General features: G+C 37.8%; 5 protein-coding genes across 6 annotated transcripts; 1 reads left to right on the top strand and 4 right to left on the bottom strand.

Moving 5' to 3' along the window:
* Positions 1–106: 106 nt before the first annotated feature.
* Positions 107–2,675, bottom strand: LOC18016946. Its single transcript, XM_006398719.2, is given in 4 exon segments — positions 107–698; positions 700–1,034; positions 1,036–1,892; positions 1,895–2,675. Coding segments are annotated over 4 exon segments (2,478 nt in total). The 3' UTR covers positions 107–193.
* Positions 2,676–4,440: 1,765 nt separating this feature from the next.
* On the bottom strand, positions 4,441–6,002 carry LOC18016945 (thylakoid lumenal 15.0 kDa protein 2, chloroplastic). Its single transcript, XM_006398718.2, has 6 exons — positions 5,705–6,002; positions 5,300–5,403; positions 5,127–5,217; positions 4,971–5,039; positions 4,789–4,898; positions 4,441–4,680 (listed from the first exon to the last, which is right to left on the bottom strand). Exons 1-6 carry the CDS (start codon positions 5,904–5,906, stop codon positions 4,588–4,590), a joined length of 669 nt encoding a protein of 222 aa, XP_006398781.1. The 5' UTR covers positions 5,907–6,002; the 3' UTR covers positions 4,441–4,587.
* A 510-nt stretch (positions 6,003–6,512) lies between these two features.
* LOC18016944 (membrane magnesium transporter) lies at positions 6,513–7,683 on the bottom strand. Its single transcript, XM_006398717.2, has 4 exons — positions 7,532–7,683; positions 7,391–7,443; positions 7,193–7,293; positions 6,513–6,726 (listed from the first exon to the last, which is right to left on the bottom strand). Exons 1-4 carry the CDS (start codon positions 7,602–7,604, stop codon positions 6,639–6,641), a joined length of 315 nt encoding a protein of 104 aa, XP_006398780.1. The 5' UTR covers positions 7,605–7,683; the 3' UTR covers positions 6,513–6,638.
* Positions 7,684–9,724: 2,041 nt separating this feature from the next.
* LOC18016943 (cell division control protein 48 homolog E) lies at positions 9,725–13,266 on the top strand. The gene is made up of 6 exons (XM_006398716.2): positions 9,725–9,885; positions 10,039–10,201; positions 10,489–10,717; positions 10,849–11,615; positions 11,708–12,643; positions 12,734–13,266. The coding sequence occupies exons 1-6, from the start codon at positions 9,857–9,859 to the stop codon at positions 13,040–13,042; spliced, it is 2,433 nt and encodes an 810-aa protein (XP_006398779.1). The 5' UTR covers positions 9,725–9,856; the 3' UTR covers positions 13,043–13,266.
* On the bottom strand, positions 13,246–16,205 carry LOC18016942. 2 transcript variants are annotated; one of them, XM_006398715.2, is made up of 11 exons: positions 15,957–16,205; positions 14,978–15,372; positions 14,711–14,880; positions 14,552–14,625; positions 14,417–14,471; positions 14,245–14,319; positions 14,068–14,141; positions 13,932–13,980; positions 13,748–13,832; positions 13,597–13,653; positions 13,246–13,496 (listed from the first exon to the last, which is right to left on the bottom strand). In XM_006398715.2, the coding sequence occupies exons 2-11, from the start codon at positions 15,348–15,350 to the stop codon at positions 13,441–13,443; spliced, it is 1,068 nt and encodes a 355-aa protein (XP_006398778.1). In that variant the 5' UTR covers positions 15,351–15,372; positions 15,957–16,205; the 3' UTR covers positions 13,246–13,440. The 2 variants fall into 2 exon arrangements, with proteins under 2 accessions (XP_006398778.1, XP_024012693.1); XM_024156925.1 differs by lacking the exon at positions 15,957–16,205 and having other exon boundaries at positions 14,978–15,496.
* Between the last annotated feature and the right edge of the window lie 534 nt (positions 16,206–16,739).

Below are 16,739 nucleotides of genomic sequence, written 5' to 3'. Positions count from 1 at the left end.
ATCAAATAATAAAAAAAAAAAAAAAAAAAAAACTCAAAAACTTAATTCAAGCATCTTTTAATGTTTTCCATGTATGTTAACATAATGTAATGTGTCTTTCATTTTGACCAATCAATATAAACAATGAAAACTCCAAACTATTATTTTAAATACAGCAAGAGCAATAACCACCAAGCTATTTATTTGGTCACCTCTATACACAAGATATGGAGCAAAATTTTAATACGCCATTCTGCACAACTATTTTGTATGGACATCGCTTCCTACAGCCGAAGCAAGATGGTCGAGACATATGATTGTTGCGCAGAATAGCTAGCTTATTTCCATCAAGGTCGAAACACGAACCAGACTTCATGTATAAGTCCTTCCCAATCAGACATTCAATGTGTAAAGTGTTACAACAATACTCATCACACTTATAAAACCGCTCCTTTGGATTTATTCTTCTCTCGCAAGCTTCACACTCAATGCAGTTGAATGTTTCGTTTGTGAATTCAGGTCTTGCCTCTCTGCAAACCGAACATGCACTTTGCTCTCCTGGTTTAGATGTAAGGAATAAAGGATGGTTATGAATTTCTTGGACCAGTGGCTCAGAAACTGTGGCGCACTGGACATGCAGCTTAAAACTACATCCTTCTTTACCGCACTCGTAGAAGAAACCAGCTATGCACGACCAAAGACAAGCTGAGCAGTTATCGTAAAAATTTCACTAGAGTGAGCAGATGTGGATGTATTGGGTGATGTATTTTGCGAGAAAGATTGGCACAAGCTTCATGTAGAATGAAAACACATTCCACACAAGAGTAGAATTTACCGAAATAGATTGGCATGACGCATGCTTGACACTCCTTATCGTCATCGTAATCTCCACCGGTGTTCTCATCAAGTCTCAGATGATGTTGTCGATGACTGAAATGCTGTATGATTCCATGGCTTATCCGAAGAAAAGGTTCCTCAACTTCTTCTTCTTCAATGTCTTCTGGCACTCCATCAAGGTCTATGCCATCCCACACGTTTCTTTGTGTGGCACATCTTTGAATGAGCCGCATAGGAGCAATCGTTTTTGTTGCAAGAATAACCTCCGTAATCATTGTCGATATGCTTGCGACAAACACCACAAGACCAATCTCCTTGGTTGTCAGAAAAAGAAGGGGTAAAAGAGATACGGTGAGGATGGCGAGATATCCTTATGACACGTGGTAAATTCATACACCTTAGATGGACCACAAAATCACAAGGGGGACACATATAGATAGGGGAGCTTGCATCGGCCAAGGCGCAGACGTTGCAGGTTAAGAAAGCCCGTCTTGGAAACAGAGAAAGAGCATGATCATGCCACTTGGGATGGTGTATCGTTTTGACTGGTGGTATGTCCGCACAAACTATATTCATAGCATAATCGCAAGCCTCACAATAATAAAAGATCTTGTCGAGATCTTCATCGCAACAGAAGCATTTTCTGGATGACCTATTCTTCTTCTTCTGGGAGACAAGTTGAAGAGAATGTTTTGGATGGAGATGGTGTTTGACCTCAACAGGAGTCTTTTCACATTCTTCATGGTCCTCGCCATTGCAATCTTTGCAGAAGAAATGGGTGGCTTCTTCTCCTCCTGCTCTTGCCGCTAAGTAGACTCTCTGCCGGTTTCCAGGTAGACATTGCCCCTTTTCTTTTCTCTTCCGCTCAACTTTTCGAGTGACGTGGAACTTTCCTTGAACAAGCTCTACTTTGAACTGAGGGGACAAAGAAATAAGGTGATCCAGCTCCCATTCTTCCTCTGGCGGCTCCGAATCCTCAGGGTAAGCGAATTCAAATAGTTGATTAAGGAGTGAACCGAGCTCGGAATCGGGATCCATAGAGTATATGTGAGAAGCTACAGTAGTCAGGAGTAGAAGAGCTGCTCCGGTGGCGTCTGCTCTGGATCCATAGAGCGAATGAGAGGGATGGATTGAGTCATGGCTGATACGCACTCCCACTCCGGTTCCGATTCTGATATGGAGTTGGCCACAGAGATTGTTTGAGTAAGGAGTGAGATGACCTTTGTCTGCGGCTTTGGCTGCGAATCTAAATCCAAAGAGCACATGAAAGAGGTTATTTGACTCGTGAGTGTTAGTTGTAAGATGACCATTGGAAACATCTCCAAGCTGTTTTCCTCCGACGCAAGCTGTCCAACCGATGTATATTGAGAAATCATCTGAGAAAGGAGTGATATGAACTCCGACTCTGGAGACTTGAGCCTCCACGTTTCAGCAACGAGCGGGGTCAACTCCGAATCCGTAGTTGTGGTGAAGAGGGAGACTATCTGCGGGATGATTGATATCAGCTCCGGCCTCGGATCCAGCTTGAATGTTTCATAGTAGAGTGACAGCAACTCTGAGTCGTCAGAATCCGAGTCCATTGATAGTTTTTTAGTGAACATTGTTATGAGCCTCGACAGAGGCTCCGGCTGAGAATCCAAATCCATGGAGTTGAACACAGAGATTGCTTGAGTAACAAGTGTCATCAGCTTCGTCGACTCCGGCTCCGGCTCAGAATCCATTGAGCTGACCACAGAGATTACCTTAACCATGAGTGATATGATCTTGGACTCCGAACCACCTGAATCCCTCGTGTTTTCTCTGAAAGAGATTAGTTGACAGATGAGAGGTATGAGCTTCAGCTCTGGAACTGAATCCATTGTGTCTTTGTGTTTGCCGAGAGCGAGAGAGAGATAGAGAGAGAGAAAGAGAGATTTGTTATTCGTTCCTTTGATATATCAGAGAGATTAGGCTGAAATATATCAGTGAGGTTTTGATCGGTAATGTTTACAATAAGTATAAAAATAATTAGAAATTGATCACGTGACAGTTTCAATTGCTTATAGGCTGTCCCCAAGTTAGTACAAAGTCAACGATCAATTTCTTTAACAATTATTATCAGGGGCGGATGTAGGTGTATAGTATCAGGATCAAGTACCCTCTACTCTTTTTATTTTTTTCTTTAATATTTATGCATTTTTGGTTCTAATAAATTTAATTTAATGGTAAAAAAATTTCTTTTGCCCTTAACTAATTTTTGTTTTTCCTATTTATAAACTTATACCTTCAACTAAATTTTTTTCTAGAACCAACACTGATTATTACAGCTATCAAATTGTAACCTCCGATTTTGTATCAATGGAGGGCAAGGTCGTCGTCGGCCTATATATGCAACTTTCACATTTTCCTCAAAAAACAATAAAGTATTACTGAATGATTTTATCTTTTGGCCGAATCAGTTTACGAGACCAGCTTTTCGCATAGCTGTGTTCTCTCTTCTCACGCATTCTTGCTTTATCAGGGTTACTCACGTCTTACTCATGTCTTATTATCACCATCATTTCATTCTCTTCTTGTTTGTATTTGTTTTCTATAGATGTTATTTTGCGGAAATTTGTAAAATAATCTGAAATATTTTTGATTTTTGAAAATATACTATTTTCTAATTTTTTGAAACTAACTTTTCTTTAAAAATAATTTACCGAACAGTACTACAATCCAAATAAAGGTCTCAACTCATTCTTATATTCTAATGCATTATGCTATTACACATGTGACCAGGAACAGATCCAGGAATGAATTTAGCATGAAGCACATAAATTTTTTACTATAGTTAACAAAATAATTTATCAAAGAAAATAGTCTTAATAAAAAGTTTAGCATGGCACATGATAAGTTTTCATTTTAAATCATTAACTTTAACTTTAACTACATAAAACAATTAAAAAAAATTAGCATGGGGCACGTGCCCCTTAATTTTGTACAGGCATCCGCATGTGACATCTCTTCGAAATTATCATATTGTATATAAAATAACTATATAAAACATTTTTTTTTGGTTTAATACATAAAACATGTGGGTTGATCTGTTACATCTGTAAGTATTTTCTTCTCTTTACATGTTTGATGTTTCTTATCATCACGTAAGCCTTCGGGGCTTAAAAAAAAAGTAAAAAGAAAAAAAATTGATTTTAATACCATTTGGTACAATGCTCAAGATCTTGATCAGACCGAACCGGATAATCAGATAAAAAACGGAATCGTTTTTGAAGTAGGCCAAAAGAAAATAGCATAACTGATCTACAACGGCGAAATTGGCCACTACTATCGTAACTTTTTGGCTAGCCCCGCTACTGATCGTAACTGGAACCAGTTACTACCATGGCCCTCCTGCAGCCATGAGTAACTGAACTGGAAGCTTTCCCATCCACTGAAGAACCGGGACCAAGTTTTGAACACAGATCGACCGTATGTTTTTTTTTTTTTTTTTTTTGACCTGCCATGTACAGTATGTTAACATACTAATGTGCCTTTTTGGTCATTTCCATTGGTACATTTATTATAGCAAGTTGATATTAGTGATTTTTGTATTCATCACTATCAAGCTGCAGAATCAGTACAAGTACAGAAGCTTTCACAAGAAACTTTCATTCCCCAGCAGATTCTGAGACTGTACTTAAAAGAACAACAAGAAAATGTACTGAAGAAGTAATTCGTTCTTACAAATTCTGTTTCTTCTTGATACCAATCTATACAGTGTTAATAATAGGTACATTTTGAGGGGTTCATACTTCACTTTATCTCTGCACAGTTGTTTGGACCAACGGGTTCTCGTAAGCAACTTGATATCGCCATCACTGCAGCTTCGATGGATGCATCTTCTCCCTGGTTTCAAGACATAATGTAAACGATTAAGACTTAAGAAAAAGAAAGAAAAAAAAAGAACCATCATGGGTTTAATCGAGATAGAAGAGTGTTCTTGTCTCTTCTTGCCTTTTCTTTCCAGTAAAACATGTTGCCGTATTTCCCAGCCAATCGACTCCAGAAACTACGAGGTATGTCTAAATCAACCGTAGCCCCAACATTGAAATTCAGTATGTTCCCTGTTTCAAATCCCATCAGTTTCCCATTAAAGATACTTGAAGAGATTAGCAATGAGGTTTGGATCATGTTACCAAAAGTCGGATCAGCGACAAACACAATTGTGCTATCATCCACCTGCCAGAAATCCTTGATTGCTAGTCCTATTCATTTCAAACACAAAAGAAATGCCATCAAGCAAACACAATGGAGATCAAAGTATGTTGCTTCAAGCATATATAATCATATACCAGGTGTTTCGGGATAGTTTTGAGCCAAGACTCTAAGCTTGAACCCTGTATCTTTCTCAAGATCAGAGATTTCTTTAGCAATCCTTTTCTCCTGTAATTCTCAAAGAGGAGCAGCATTAAAATGGCGGAAAAAAATGAAATCAAACAGTAGATGCTGAGACACAGGACATAACCTGGCCATTAGAGAGGAAACCGGCAACATCTATGACAGAAGTGAACTCTTTAGGGAGCAACTCTGGCTTGTTGACGCCGACTTTCGCCTCTGCAAGTCCCACGCCTACAAAGAGATTCAGAAATTTTGAGAATTGGGAATAACAAACTTCTCTTCTGCATTTCTCATAGAGTTACACACAATTGGAACACAATACTCAGGTCATAAACTTGACTCAGATGTGCCAGGGAATCACACTCAAAGCTTATAACTTTGTGATGCTTGAATTGTTTCAGCAAGCAACACATCGACATTGTTGTTGTAAAACGACGGATGAATCAAAATCAAAGGAAAGTGTCTTGTTTCAATTCCGTGTGAACAGATGTTGAGACGTAAGGATTATAAGAACAAAACAAAAGACACGAACCCGATAGAGATAAACCGAGAGCGAGAGCTCCAGAGAACACCAAACTGAGAGATTTCGACCGGAAACGGGAAACCAAGTTTCCGGCGGCGGAGGTTTTCAAGGAGAGACGAGACGATGGAATATCTCCGGAGACAGTGTTGAAAACGGAAGGGGATAAGCTTCTGCATTGTGAAGGAGGAGGGTGTAGAAACAGCATCGCCATATTGCCTTTACCTTATTAAAGTTTCCTTTGTTCGCCACTGTTTGCTTCGCCTCTGGATAACGTCAATAAACGTCTTTCTCAACCATCCAAAAAAAAAAAAGTTAATCAAAGCTCGCGACTTAACAGTTCTTTAATTGTCCACAATAGTTACAATTCCAAGAAGTCACTGTATAACCACATCTTTCTGTAAAATTCGACGTTTTTAAGGACCAACGTTTTGGTGACATTAATGATTACCATGTCGGTTTAGACATCAACTCTATTACTTCCGTCGTTGCCGACAAAGCTAGTTATTGGGTTCAGACAAGAAATGGGGAAAGAAAGCAGTAATGGATTGAGTATAGAAACTCAAAGGTTACGGTTACAATCACGCTAGAGATTGTTAAGAACCCAATCGTTGCCCATTTAGATCTCTCTGAGAAAAACCGGTTCTCTTGAGTTATGCTTCTATTATTGTCTCCGGGGCTGATAACCGGAGTGAATAAATCTGTTGTTTACTGAATTGTATTTTCATACTAGTTAGCCAAACCTATCCGGCGGGCACTTGTACATTTGTTGTTATGTTGATTTTTCCTTAATCTAAACAGAGACGCACACAGAAACTTCACAAGACTTTCAAGAATCACAAATTGATGCAAAGCAGAGTACTTTCTTTGAGTAGAATCTAAAATGGAAACATCTCATAACATTGGACAAATCAGAGTTTACTAAGCAGTAAGAAACCAAAAAAAATCAAAACTTCATGTCGATCTCCGGTGGGAATAGTCGGCCACGATGGTTGAATATCATGAAATCCGAGTTATCTGGTAAAGACACCGCCCTGCAAAAATTTTTGAAAGAACCAGTTAACAGAAGATATTCACTTCGTCTAACAAAGACCAACTCCAAACCAATATAAGAGCCAGAATGTTGAAGAAGATAGGTGAGAATTCGTGACATAGAAATAAAAATCCTGTTTTACCTACGTGTTTCTGCTGGTGAGTGTTAGAAATTCACTATAACTTGCAAATGCCCATGACTAAACTGAACAACCCGGTTATTGGACCAAATCTAACTAGAAAATGTCTCTATAAGACCCATAGCTCTATGCCAAGCTTATAAAAAGTGCTAACACAGAAACAAATTCATCCTTTTAACTGAGACAATCAATGTTGGACTCTTGGAACATCTCTAGAACACAAATTCCTTACGAATCCGTGAACATGTGAATGGTTCTGAGACATTCTCATTCAATAGCAAAAATATTCACTAGAAACAGAGAGTTGAAGAGAAACAGGATCACAAACCTGTTTTCGTCCGAGTCTGGGTGGATCGATAGAAATTTCCCAGGGAAAGTCAAAGCAGCCCACATACAGAGAGCTAGTCCAACGATCAACTCCAGAACAACCTTAAGAATCCAATCAATAAGACATATTGAAGCATAATCCTGCTGAAAAAAGTTTCAACACAATTGAGGAAAAGAGAAACCTTTATCATATACTCACATTCATCGGCGGTCCGGAAAACTCTTCCTCCGTGATCTTCAACAATCCTCTATCTGAAACGAAAAATCCACATCAAGAGACTAGATAAGAGTAGATCTGAACATATTGGAATATTGGATTTGGATTCGAACGAGGGCATACATTGGATTGTCGAATAAGCGGCATGGGAAAGAATCAGAACGCCGAGAACTCCGATCAAGAACCCTAAATTCATGGTTTTCTCTACGAAGATTTCCGATCTGGTTTTTCTCGTCGAGTATTCTCCGCCGAGAATCAAAGTAGAAAGAAGACGATCACTCGAGTCTAACAAACGGCAAGTAGTTATAATACGAGAAATCTCAAAAGACAAACGGCACAACGTGTATTATCGCAGAGTTTACAAACGGCACGTAGTTCTACATTGGTCGTCGTCACAGATATTTTGAGAGCTCACGGTATTTTTTTTTTTTTTGGTCGTCGGCTCACGGTTTTCAGAAATGTGATAACAAACCAAATTCTATGAAATTAAGTACTTTAATTTTAATGACGTAATAATCAAAATCTGTTTTCAATTTCAAAGTTGATCCGGTATCTATATACAAAGATGTATTAACTTAGCTAAGTTTTTGGGGCTATATATATATCCAAATTTTCTTGGCACCCTATTTTAGACCAAAGAAAATTAACAAATAATAAGATAAGGGAAAAATATCAAAAAATACCTCATTTATTTAATTTTTGGAGGAATCACCCATGAACTTTTAGCGTTGCCAGAAACCCACACAAACTATTTTTTCGATGCATAAAAATACATAAGTTTTTTAAAGTTTCATTTTCCCCCCTCTGATTTCACGGCCGTTAACAGACATAACGGAATCAATAAACAGCATTAATTTTTTGTAAAAAAAAATGCTAAAAAATACATCAACTATTTAATTTTGCCAGAAACCCACACAAACTTTTTGCATTGCCAGAAATTCACACAGACTATTTTTTAATCTATAAAAATACACAAACTTTTTAAAATTCTATTTTTCCTCCTCAAGTTTCACGGTTATTATAGACATAACAGAATCGAAAAACTGCGTTAATTTTCTATAACACGTGTTAATTATTGTCAAATTAATACCATTATTACCTTTAAAAAGAAAAACCTAAACTCTAATTTGTTCTCTTACTATTTCAGAAATTGAGTGAAATCGGTTGAAAATGTGGTTAATAGAGCAATAAATCATGTTTAGAACATATACATCATCTTCTCGAATTGCTCTTATTAGTCTTATATATCACAACACACAATGTTTCCGACTCGGTTTATACTACCAACCATATTTTTCAACCGATTTCACTCAATTTCTAAAAGAGAGAAAAAAATTAGGGTGTAGATTTCTCTTTCCCAAATCGATTTGAAGATTTTTAAGGGGTAACAATGATATCAATCCTAAAGTAGTTAGCACGTGTTACAAAAAACTAACATAACGACCGTGAAATTTGAGGAGGGAAAATAGAATTTTAAAAAGTTTGTGTATTTTTATAGATTAAAAAAATAGTTTGTGTGGATTTCTGGTAATGCAAAAAGTTTGTGTGGGTTTCTGGCAAAATTAAATAGTTGATGTATTTTTTTAGCATTTTTTCCTACAAAACATTAACGCTGTTTATTGATTCCGTTATGTCTGTTAACGGCCGTGAAATCAGAGGGGGGAAAATGAAACTTTAAAAAACTTATGTATTTTTATGCATCGAAAAAATAGTTTGTATGGGTTTCTGGCAACGCTAAAAGTTCATGGGTGATTCCTCCAAAAATTAAATAAATGAGGTATTTTTTGATATTTTTCCCACTAATATGTCAAAAAAAACTAAAGGTAAGCAAAGAAGAAAAAAAGGAACGTGTTGCTTGCTTGAGACCTCTACCTCTCTACACTTCTATAGTTCTATTCCTTTCTTGTGTTTGTTATCATCAGAACCTTAAGAGGAAAACTGTTACACCCCACCTCTCTGATACTTTCAGTTTCAAATTTACCCCATACTTTTTAAACTACATCTAGATACCTTTGCCACACTATATTTTTCTTTCTTTGGGACAACAGAAGAGATTAGATTATAAAATTATTATTCTAGTTAATATTTATTATTAAATTCTTGATAGTTCAAAGGAAAGATTAAATTACAATTTGTACTAATTATTTGAAGGGAAGAGGGGTGTAAATAGTAAAAACCTAAGTATGGGAATATTTAGGGATAAATCTAAACAACGGGGTTTGTTTTCCAACCGACTATCAAAAGAAAAAGAAAAGGAAATAAGTGTCGAAACAGAAAAAAAAAAAGGAAAAATAAATTCCGCTTCTTTGTCCAACAAGAAACACAGATATAAATCCCGAAATCTACTCCCTTGAGATCCCATTATCTCAACACTCATCAATCGATCTCTCTAGAAACAAATTTCGCAACTTTCTGAGAAAAACTCTTTTCTCAATTTCAGCAATCACCATGTCAAACCAACCTGAATCTTCCGACTCGTAAGTACCCAGATCTTCGATTCTCGTTTCCCGATCATAAAATTTCGATCTTTTACATGGGGGTTTTCGATGTTTGGGTTAGGGTTTTAGCTGATCTCATCTTCAAGTTGATTTTGACTGCGTGGGTTTTGTTATTTTTCTAATTTGTTTCAGGAAATCGAAGAAGGATTTCAGTACTGCTATTCTTGAGAGGAAGAAGTCTCCAAACCGACTTGTTGTAGACGAAGCCATCAACGATGACAACTCTGTCGTCTCTATCCATCCTGCCACCATGGAAAAGCTCCAGCTTTTCCGTGGCGATACGATTCTCATCAAGGTCTGGTTTTTGTTCCCTCTTTTTTTTTTTCATATATTAATGTAATGCTGGAATCGGAATTCCCTCTGATTGAGTACTATGTTGCGTTATGCCCTTTATGTTTTGTTTTTCGAGTCTGGAATTGTGCTGAATTGTCTGTGTCTTGAGCATACATCACTAAGACCCTATTCTGTTGTTATGATCTTGTAAACGCATCGACTTAGATTTATAAATCTAAACTTCTTCTGTCTTTGAAACTGATCTCTATCTCGGTGAGTTCTTACTTTGTTCTGCTTCCGGCTTTGCAGGGTAAGAAAAGGAAGGACACAGTCTGCATTGCTCTTGCTGATGAGTCATGTGAGGAACCTAAGATCAGAATGAACAAGGTCGTAAGGTCCAACTTGAGGGTTAGACTTGGAGATGTTGTTTCTGTTCACCAATGCCCAGACGTCAAGTATGGTAAGCGTGTGCACATCTTGCCAGTTGATGATACCGTTGAAGGAGTTACTGGAAACCTCTTCGATGCTTACTTGAAACGTAAGTTAATTTGAATCTTTAATTCTTTTTCATATCATAGTCAAGGTGTCTTTTAGAGTTCATGTTTGTTTTAAGATCATGTTTTATCAGTTTGGAAGGCTATCTGAACAAAACTTACTTTTTTTTAACAGCTTACTTCCTGGAGGCGTACCGCCCAGTGAGGAAGGGTGATCTATTCCTAGTGAGAGGAGGAATGAGGAGTGTGGAGTTCAAAGTAATCGAGACTGAGCCTGCAGAGTACTGTGTGGTCGCTCCAGATACAGAGATTTTCTGTGAGGGTGAACCAATAAAGAGGGAGGACGAAGAAAGGCTGGATGAAGTCGGTTATGATGATGTTGGTGGCGTCAGGAAACAGATGGCTCAGATTAGGGAACTTGTTGAACTTCCTTTGAGGCATCCGCAACTGTTCAAGTCAATTGGTGTAAAGCCACCAAAGGGTATTCTGCTTTATGGACCTCCTGGGTCCGGAAAGACTCTGATTGCTCGCGCCGTGGCCAACGAAACCGGAGCTTTTTTCTTCTGTATTAATGGACCGGAGATCATGTCGAAACTGGCTGGTGAGAGCGAGAGCAACCTCAGGAAAGCATTTGAGGAGGCTGAGAAGAATGCTCCTTCTATCATATTTATTGATGAAATCGACTCTATTGCACCAAAAAGAGAGAAGACTAATGGAGAGGTTGAGAGAAGGATTGTCTCTCAGCTCCTTACGCTTATGGATGGACTGAAATCGCGTGCCCATGTTATTGTCATGGGAGCAACAAATCGCCCCAACAGTATCGACCCGGCTTTGAGAAGGTTTGGAAGATTCGACAGGGAAATTGATATCGGTGTTCCTGATGAAATCGGACGTCTTGAAGTTCTTAGGATCCACACGAAGAACATGAAGCTATCTGAAGATGTAAAATATCTATAATCTATTTGCATATATACATGTTTTGTTGATTGTTTTTCTCTGGTAGCAATGTTTATTAAAGATCTTTTTTTTAACAGGTGGATCTAGAAAGAATCTCCAAGGACACACATGGATATGTTGGTGCTGATCTTGCAGCTCTATGCACTGAAGCTGCCCTTCAATGTATCAGAGAGAAGATGGATGTGATTGACTTGGAAGATGACTCTATTGACGCCGAAATCCTCAATTCCATGGCTGTGTCTAATGAACATTTCCAGACCGCTCTTGGAAACAGCAACCCATCTGCACTTCGTGAAACCGTTGTGGAGGTTCCAAATGTCTCCTGGGAGGATATTGGAGGTCTTGAGAATGTTAAGAGAGAGCTACAGGAGACTGTTCAATACCCTGTGGAGCATCCAGAGAAATTCGAGAAATTTGGGATGTCTCCATCAAAGGGAGTTCTTTTCTACGGTCCTCCTGGATGTGGAAAAACCCTTCTAGCCAAAGCGATAGCAAACGAGTGCCAAGCAAACTTCATCAGCGTCAAGGGACCTGAGCTTCTCACTATGTGGTTTGGAGAAAGTGAGGCCAACGTCCGAGAAATCTTTGATAAGGCTCGTCAGTCTGCTCCTTGCGTTCTGTTCTTTGATGAGCTCGACTCCATTGCTACTCAGAGAGGAAGCAGCGTGGGTGATGCAGGCGGTGCAGCTGATAGAGTTTTGAATCAGCTTTTGACAGAAATGGATGGAATGAATGCGAAGAAGACGGTCTTCATTATTGGAGCAACTAACAGACCTGACATTATTGATCCAGCTCTTCTTCGACCTGGAAGACTCGACCAGCTTATCTACATTCCTCTACCCGATGAGGATTCCCGTCTCAACATCTTCAAGGCGTGCTTGAGGAAATCTCCTGTTGCTAAAGATGTCGATGTGACTGCACTCGCCAAGTACACTCAGGGATTCAGTGGTGCTGATATCACTGAGATTTGCCAGAGAGCTTGCAAGTACGCCATCAGAGAGAATATCGAAAAGGTCAGATATTTCTTTTACTTAAGATCCAGAGGCTCAACTAATGTAAACTGTAAATGCTAATCCTGGGCTGTTTTTTGTTTTGTTCCTCAGGATATCGAGAGGGAGCGTAGAAGGAGCGAGAATCCAGAGGCCATGGAGGAAGATTTGGTGGACGATGAAGTTGCAGAGATTAGAGCTGCTCATTTCGAAGAGTCGATGAAGTATGCAAGGAGGAGTGTGAGTGATGCTGATATTCGCAAGTACCAAGCTTTTGCTCAGACGCTGCAGCAGTCGAGAGGATTTGGAACTGAGTTCAGATTTGACCCAACCGCCGCTGCTGGACGCACCACTGGTGGTGCTGCCGCCGATCCCTTTGCCACTTCTGCAGCTGCTGCCGATGACGACGATCTTTACAGTTAGATTATGGATTCGTCAATGTAGTTTTTTTTTTTTTTTTCTAAGTGTTTTTAAGTTAAGTTGTGAACTTTTGAATGATGTCGAGAGAGATTATGTCGATGTTATTTTCACCTTTTTTTACATTTTGGTCGGTTCCTCTTGTCCCTCAAGGTTTAATTTATGAGACTAAGAAGAGTTGTTAAGTGAGAAATTAATTGTTGGAGCAGTTAACAAGAAAATATTGCGTATTTTATTTGATTTGTTAATTCTGTTTTTGGCAGACAATTCTCTCTTTCATGCAAAATAATACTATTATTATTGTAAGCCTTTGAAGCTGTGAGCTTTGTTCATCCTCTCTCTGTCTCTATCTCTCAAGTCAATAAATATTAAATATAACTTAAAAATGATGATTCATGCTCTGTCTAGTTCCCGAAACGCCACCATTTTTTCCTCCTCTGTAGCTCTGTTGCAGATGTATCTGAAGACAAAAAACAACAGGAAGAAGGAAATCTCTCTTAATGAATAAAGATGATGGAAAATAAAGCAAAACAGGATATGTTAAGGCGTGTAGGATTTACCTCTGTTTAAGTAGATGGAGTTGTAATGAACCTCTGCCCAGAAGCTCAAGAAGATTACTGCAGACCACATGCAAAATAACAGATCAATGTAATAACAACATTCAGAAAGAGAAGACAAGTAAAAAAGAACAGAGGGGGTAAACTCTTTTACCTCCTTTGGATTCTTGAGAGGTAGGAAGAATTTCAATATAACATGTATTCTTGAATGATGTTAGCACTACTATTTTCACCCGATACTGCAGATTCAAAGTTTACACCAAACACTTTAATTATGGAATTACTGAAAGTTGAAGAAGATCAGTTTTTGTGTGTTTCATAAGTTTGGGAATCTATACCGCATCTGCAGCTGCCTGTAATGTAACGTGATCGCCCCACTCGCCGCTCCTGTTTCAAAATTTGGATACTAAGGCCATAGCAAAAGACAGGGTCAAAATACGCGGTTATGGAGTTTCTAGGATAAGAGAATTTTACCGAGACATCTTCTTTAGATACTCAGAGAAGTCCATAGGAACGTATCCTTCATAAGAATCTGGACGAGATTTGAGCTAAACCAAGAGTTGAAATTTTTCAAAAAAAAAATGAGTTCACATAGTTTGTGAAAGCTTATAAGGGATTCACGACTCGCGAGTAGCAAAAGGATCATCAAACCTGTTTCACAATTTGTCGCCTAACGTGTTTATGACGATCTGCGGTTTTGTATAGTTGATCAGCCAAAGCACGGAACTGGACAAAGAAAAAAAAAAAGACGAGAAAGGAGAATTCAAGGTTCAAAATGATCAGTGAAGTCTAAAGGAGATGAAACGAAGAAGAAGACATTTACCTGGCAATTACCATCTCCAGGAACTTTGACCTCGGCAAAGTCAAACATTTCTAACCTGAAACAATGAAAAAACAAGGAATCAAGAATGGTTTATATACAACAGAAAACATATATGGAACACAAATATATACATACCTATTCCGAAGTCTTTCATGATCTGAAACTGCTTCTTCTTCCGGAGGTATCTCTCCATTTATTTTCGGTACATACTGCATATATATTTATGATGGATTTGTCAAACTGATAGAACATATTGACAACAAGTTACACATATCATCGTCTTCAAGTAGTTACCGGAATCGGGACCATCTGATTCAACCTCCTTCCGAATTCACCATCAGCATCACACTGATCTGATTCCCACGAGTATACATACTCATCCGTGTCACTCGGGCTTGAACACGAAAAGATATTAGCCGAATCATCGCTCCTCCCATCTTGGTCGTTATCATTTCCTACCCATTCTACAACACCAAAAACACATCTCTGTAATCCAATCCCCAAAACATAAACACACACACACATGAGAACCAAAAACCAGTGAAGAGCATGTTCAATAACCTGAAGAGTAATCCACAGCGGATTGATCGTTCCAACCATATTCGTTAGTATTGCTATAGTTGTTAGTATAACCTTCTTGTTGTTGATGATGATGTTGTTGTTGTTGTTGATGATGATGGTTTGAAAAATCGTTACTTTCTGCGATTTCAAGCTGCAAAAAATCGTCTTGGAGTGTTCGAGCAATGATCTCATCGTTATCTACATCGCTGCTACTACGATGATCTTCATACTCTCTGTAATATTCACCGGTCTGATGATGATGATGAGCTTCGTCTTCCTCCTGAATCAACTCAATGCCATAAGGAGGATACGTGTATGGATGCGGACCAAGAAACCATTCCACAATACTTGTGTTCTCTTCATGTGACACCATCTTTTAATGAAGAAAAAAAAACCTGCCAAGAAAAAACGTTATCAAACAGGTTGTAAAAAACTTCATCAAGAAATCAAAAATCTTATCCATAAAACAAATCAAATACGCTTCTTTCAAAACTTAATTAACACTCCGAAATCAATGAACTTTTGACCATTTAGTTGCGTGAATCTTGGGAGACGTCTCTGTGTTTTGACGGGAAATTAAACAACAGAGACTTTTCAACAAAGAGGAAATGTGACTCCAAAGAATTTACAAACTCTAACAATGTTACTCAGAATTCTCTAATCAATTTCGTTTTCCTAAATTACATTTACTTGAATTAGATACAGCGACTAAAGTCATTATCACCATCTAAGCAATGGAATACAAATTTAGAAAGTAAAACCCACTAAAAGCTTTTGAAACCGCGAAGATGAATAGTCAAACACGGAGAACAACTTGGAGATTTAGTGTGGACTCAAAGAACGATATTTTTTTTTGCGCTTTGAATCCGGGATTAATTAAGAAAAACAATCAACTGAAAAAGTTATGAATCGACCTAGATCTGAGAAAAGAAATGGTATGAATGGAGAAGAAGTTAGATCAAAAGTTGAAGAAACTCACCTTTCACTTACTAAATCTCTGCAACTTGAAGAAGGAATTATTTTTACTAAAAATAGACAACTTTTAGAATTTCGGGGTGAAAGATTGAGAATTTAAGTTGCAAATAAGCATAATTCAAATGGGTTCTTCGCACTTTCTCTTCTTAAAAGACTGAATTTTTTGGCAGGATGATGAGGAAGAAAAAGGATCGAGAATGATTCGAATAAAAAATAAAGTTCTTCGCTTTTTTATTTTTGTCGATTCGAGAAACCCAGAAAATATATAAAAGAAAATGAGAAAACGCGCAAAATGCCACTCAACATTTATATGAATTTCTGAGGCATTTAGCTCTTTTGTCATGAGAACTTGTGGCCGTTGGATCATTAATATGAACGGTCACGTTTTTATCAATCATATTTAATTCTTTCTCTTCATTATTCTTTAAGATTTTTTTTCTTTATTATTTTTGTATCTTGTGACTTTGTGAGATTGCAAGTAACATTTTCCAAAGAGGTCTACCAGAGAAAAATAATCAACTCGATAATAAATTACTGGAAATGTAAAAGAAAATTACAGTCATGAGTCATCTACCAAAATCCTGCATTTATTAAGTATACAAATACTGGAAGGCAGAATCTTGTTTTGATTCTTAATTATTTTTCATATTATGAATCGAATCGAAGTGGAATCTATATATAGATCAAGTTTATTGTGTTTTTGGTTTACTTTGATTTTCAGATTCGACCCAAAAATTACTATATATATATATATCTAAATATTTGATATGATACAGTATAAAAATTG

This window comes from Eutrema salsugineum, unplaced genomic scaffold, assembly GCF_000478725.1.
Source record: "Eutrema salsugineum unplaced genomic scaffold, Eutsalg1_0 scaffold_2, whole genome shotgun sequence".
Lineage (NCBI taxonomy): Eukaryota > Viridiplantae > Streptophyta > Magnoliopsida > Brassicales > Brassicaceae > Eutrema > Eutrema salsugineum.
Note: the sequence above shows the minus strand (reverse complement) of the source record. Positions and strands in the feature narration are given on the sequence as shown.

What these genes read in the sequence shown, in the direction of transcription:
- LOC18016943 (XM_006398716.2), top strand. Translation starts at nt 9,857, where the DNA reads ATGTCAAACCAACCTGAATCTTCCGACTC. An exon ending in CTTCGATGCTTACTTGAAAC is followed by an intron (nt 10,718 to 10,848) that starts GTAAGTTAATTT and finishes TTTTTTTAACAG; the next exon opens with CTTACTTCCTGGAGGCGTAC. An exon ending in ACATGAAGCTATCTGAAGAT is followed by an intron (nt 11,616 to 11,707) that starts GTAAAATATCTA and finishes TTTTTTTAACAG; the next exon opens with GTGGATCTAGAAAGAATCTC.
- LOC18016944 (XM_006398717.2), bottom strand. Translation starts at nt 7,604, where the DNA reads ATGAATTTAGGGTTCTTGATCGGAGTTCTCGGCGTTCTGATTCTTTCC. An exon ending in CGCTTATTCGACAATCCAAT is followed by an intron (nt 7,444 to 7,531) that starts GTATGCCCTCGT and finishes TTTTCGTTTCAG; the next exon opens with ATAGAGGATTGTTGAAGATC. An exon ending in TTTCCGGACCGCCGATGAAT is followed by an intron (nt 7,294 to 7,390) that starts GTGAGTATATGA and finishes TGGATTCTTAAG; the next exon opens with GTTGTTCTGGAGTTGATCGT.
- LOC18016942 (XM_006398715.2), bottom strand. Translation starts at nt 15,350, where the DNA reads ATGGTGTCACATGAAGAGAACACAAGTATTGTGGAATGGTTTCTTGGT. An exon ending in ATCAGATGGTCCCGATTCCG is followed by an intron (nt 14,626 to 14,710) that starts GTAACTACTTGA and finishes ATATATATGCAG; the next exon opens with TATGTACCGAAAATAAATGG. An exon ending in CTGGAGATGGTAATTGCCAG is followed by an intron (nt 14,320 to 14,416) that starts GTAAATGTCTTC and finishes TTCTTTGTCCAG; the next exon opens with TTCCGTGCTTTGGCTGATCA.
- LOC18016945 (XM_006398718.2), bottom strand. Translation starts at nt 5,906, where the DNA reads ATGGCGATGCTGTTTCTACACCCTCCTCCTTCACAATGCAGAAGCTTA. An exon ending in TGTCGCTGATCCGACTTTTG is followed by an intron (nt 4,899 to 4,970) that starts GTAACATGATCC and finishes GATTTGAAACAG; the next exon opens with GGAACATACTGAATTTCAAT. An exon ending in TGTTTTACTGGAAAGAAAAG is followed by an intron (nt 4,681 to 4,788) that starts GCAAGAAGAGAC and finishes TCTTGAAACCAG; the next exon opens with GGAGAAGATGCATCCATCGA.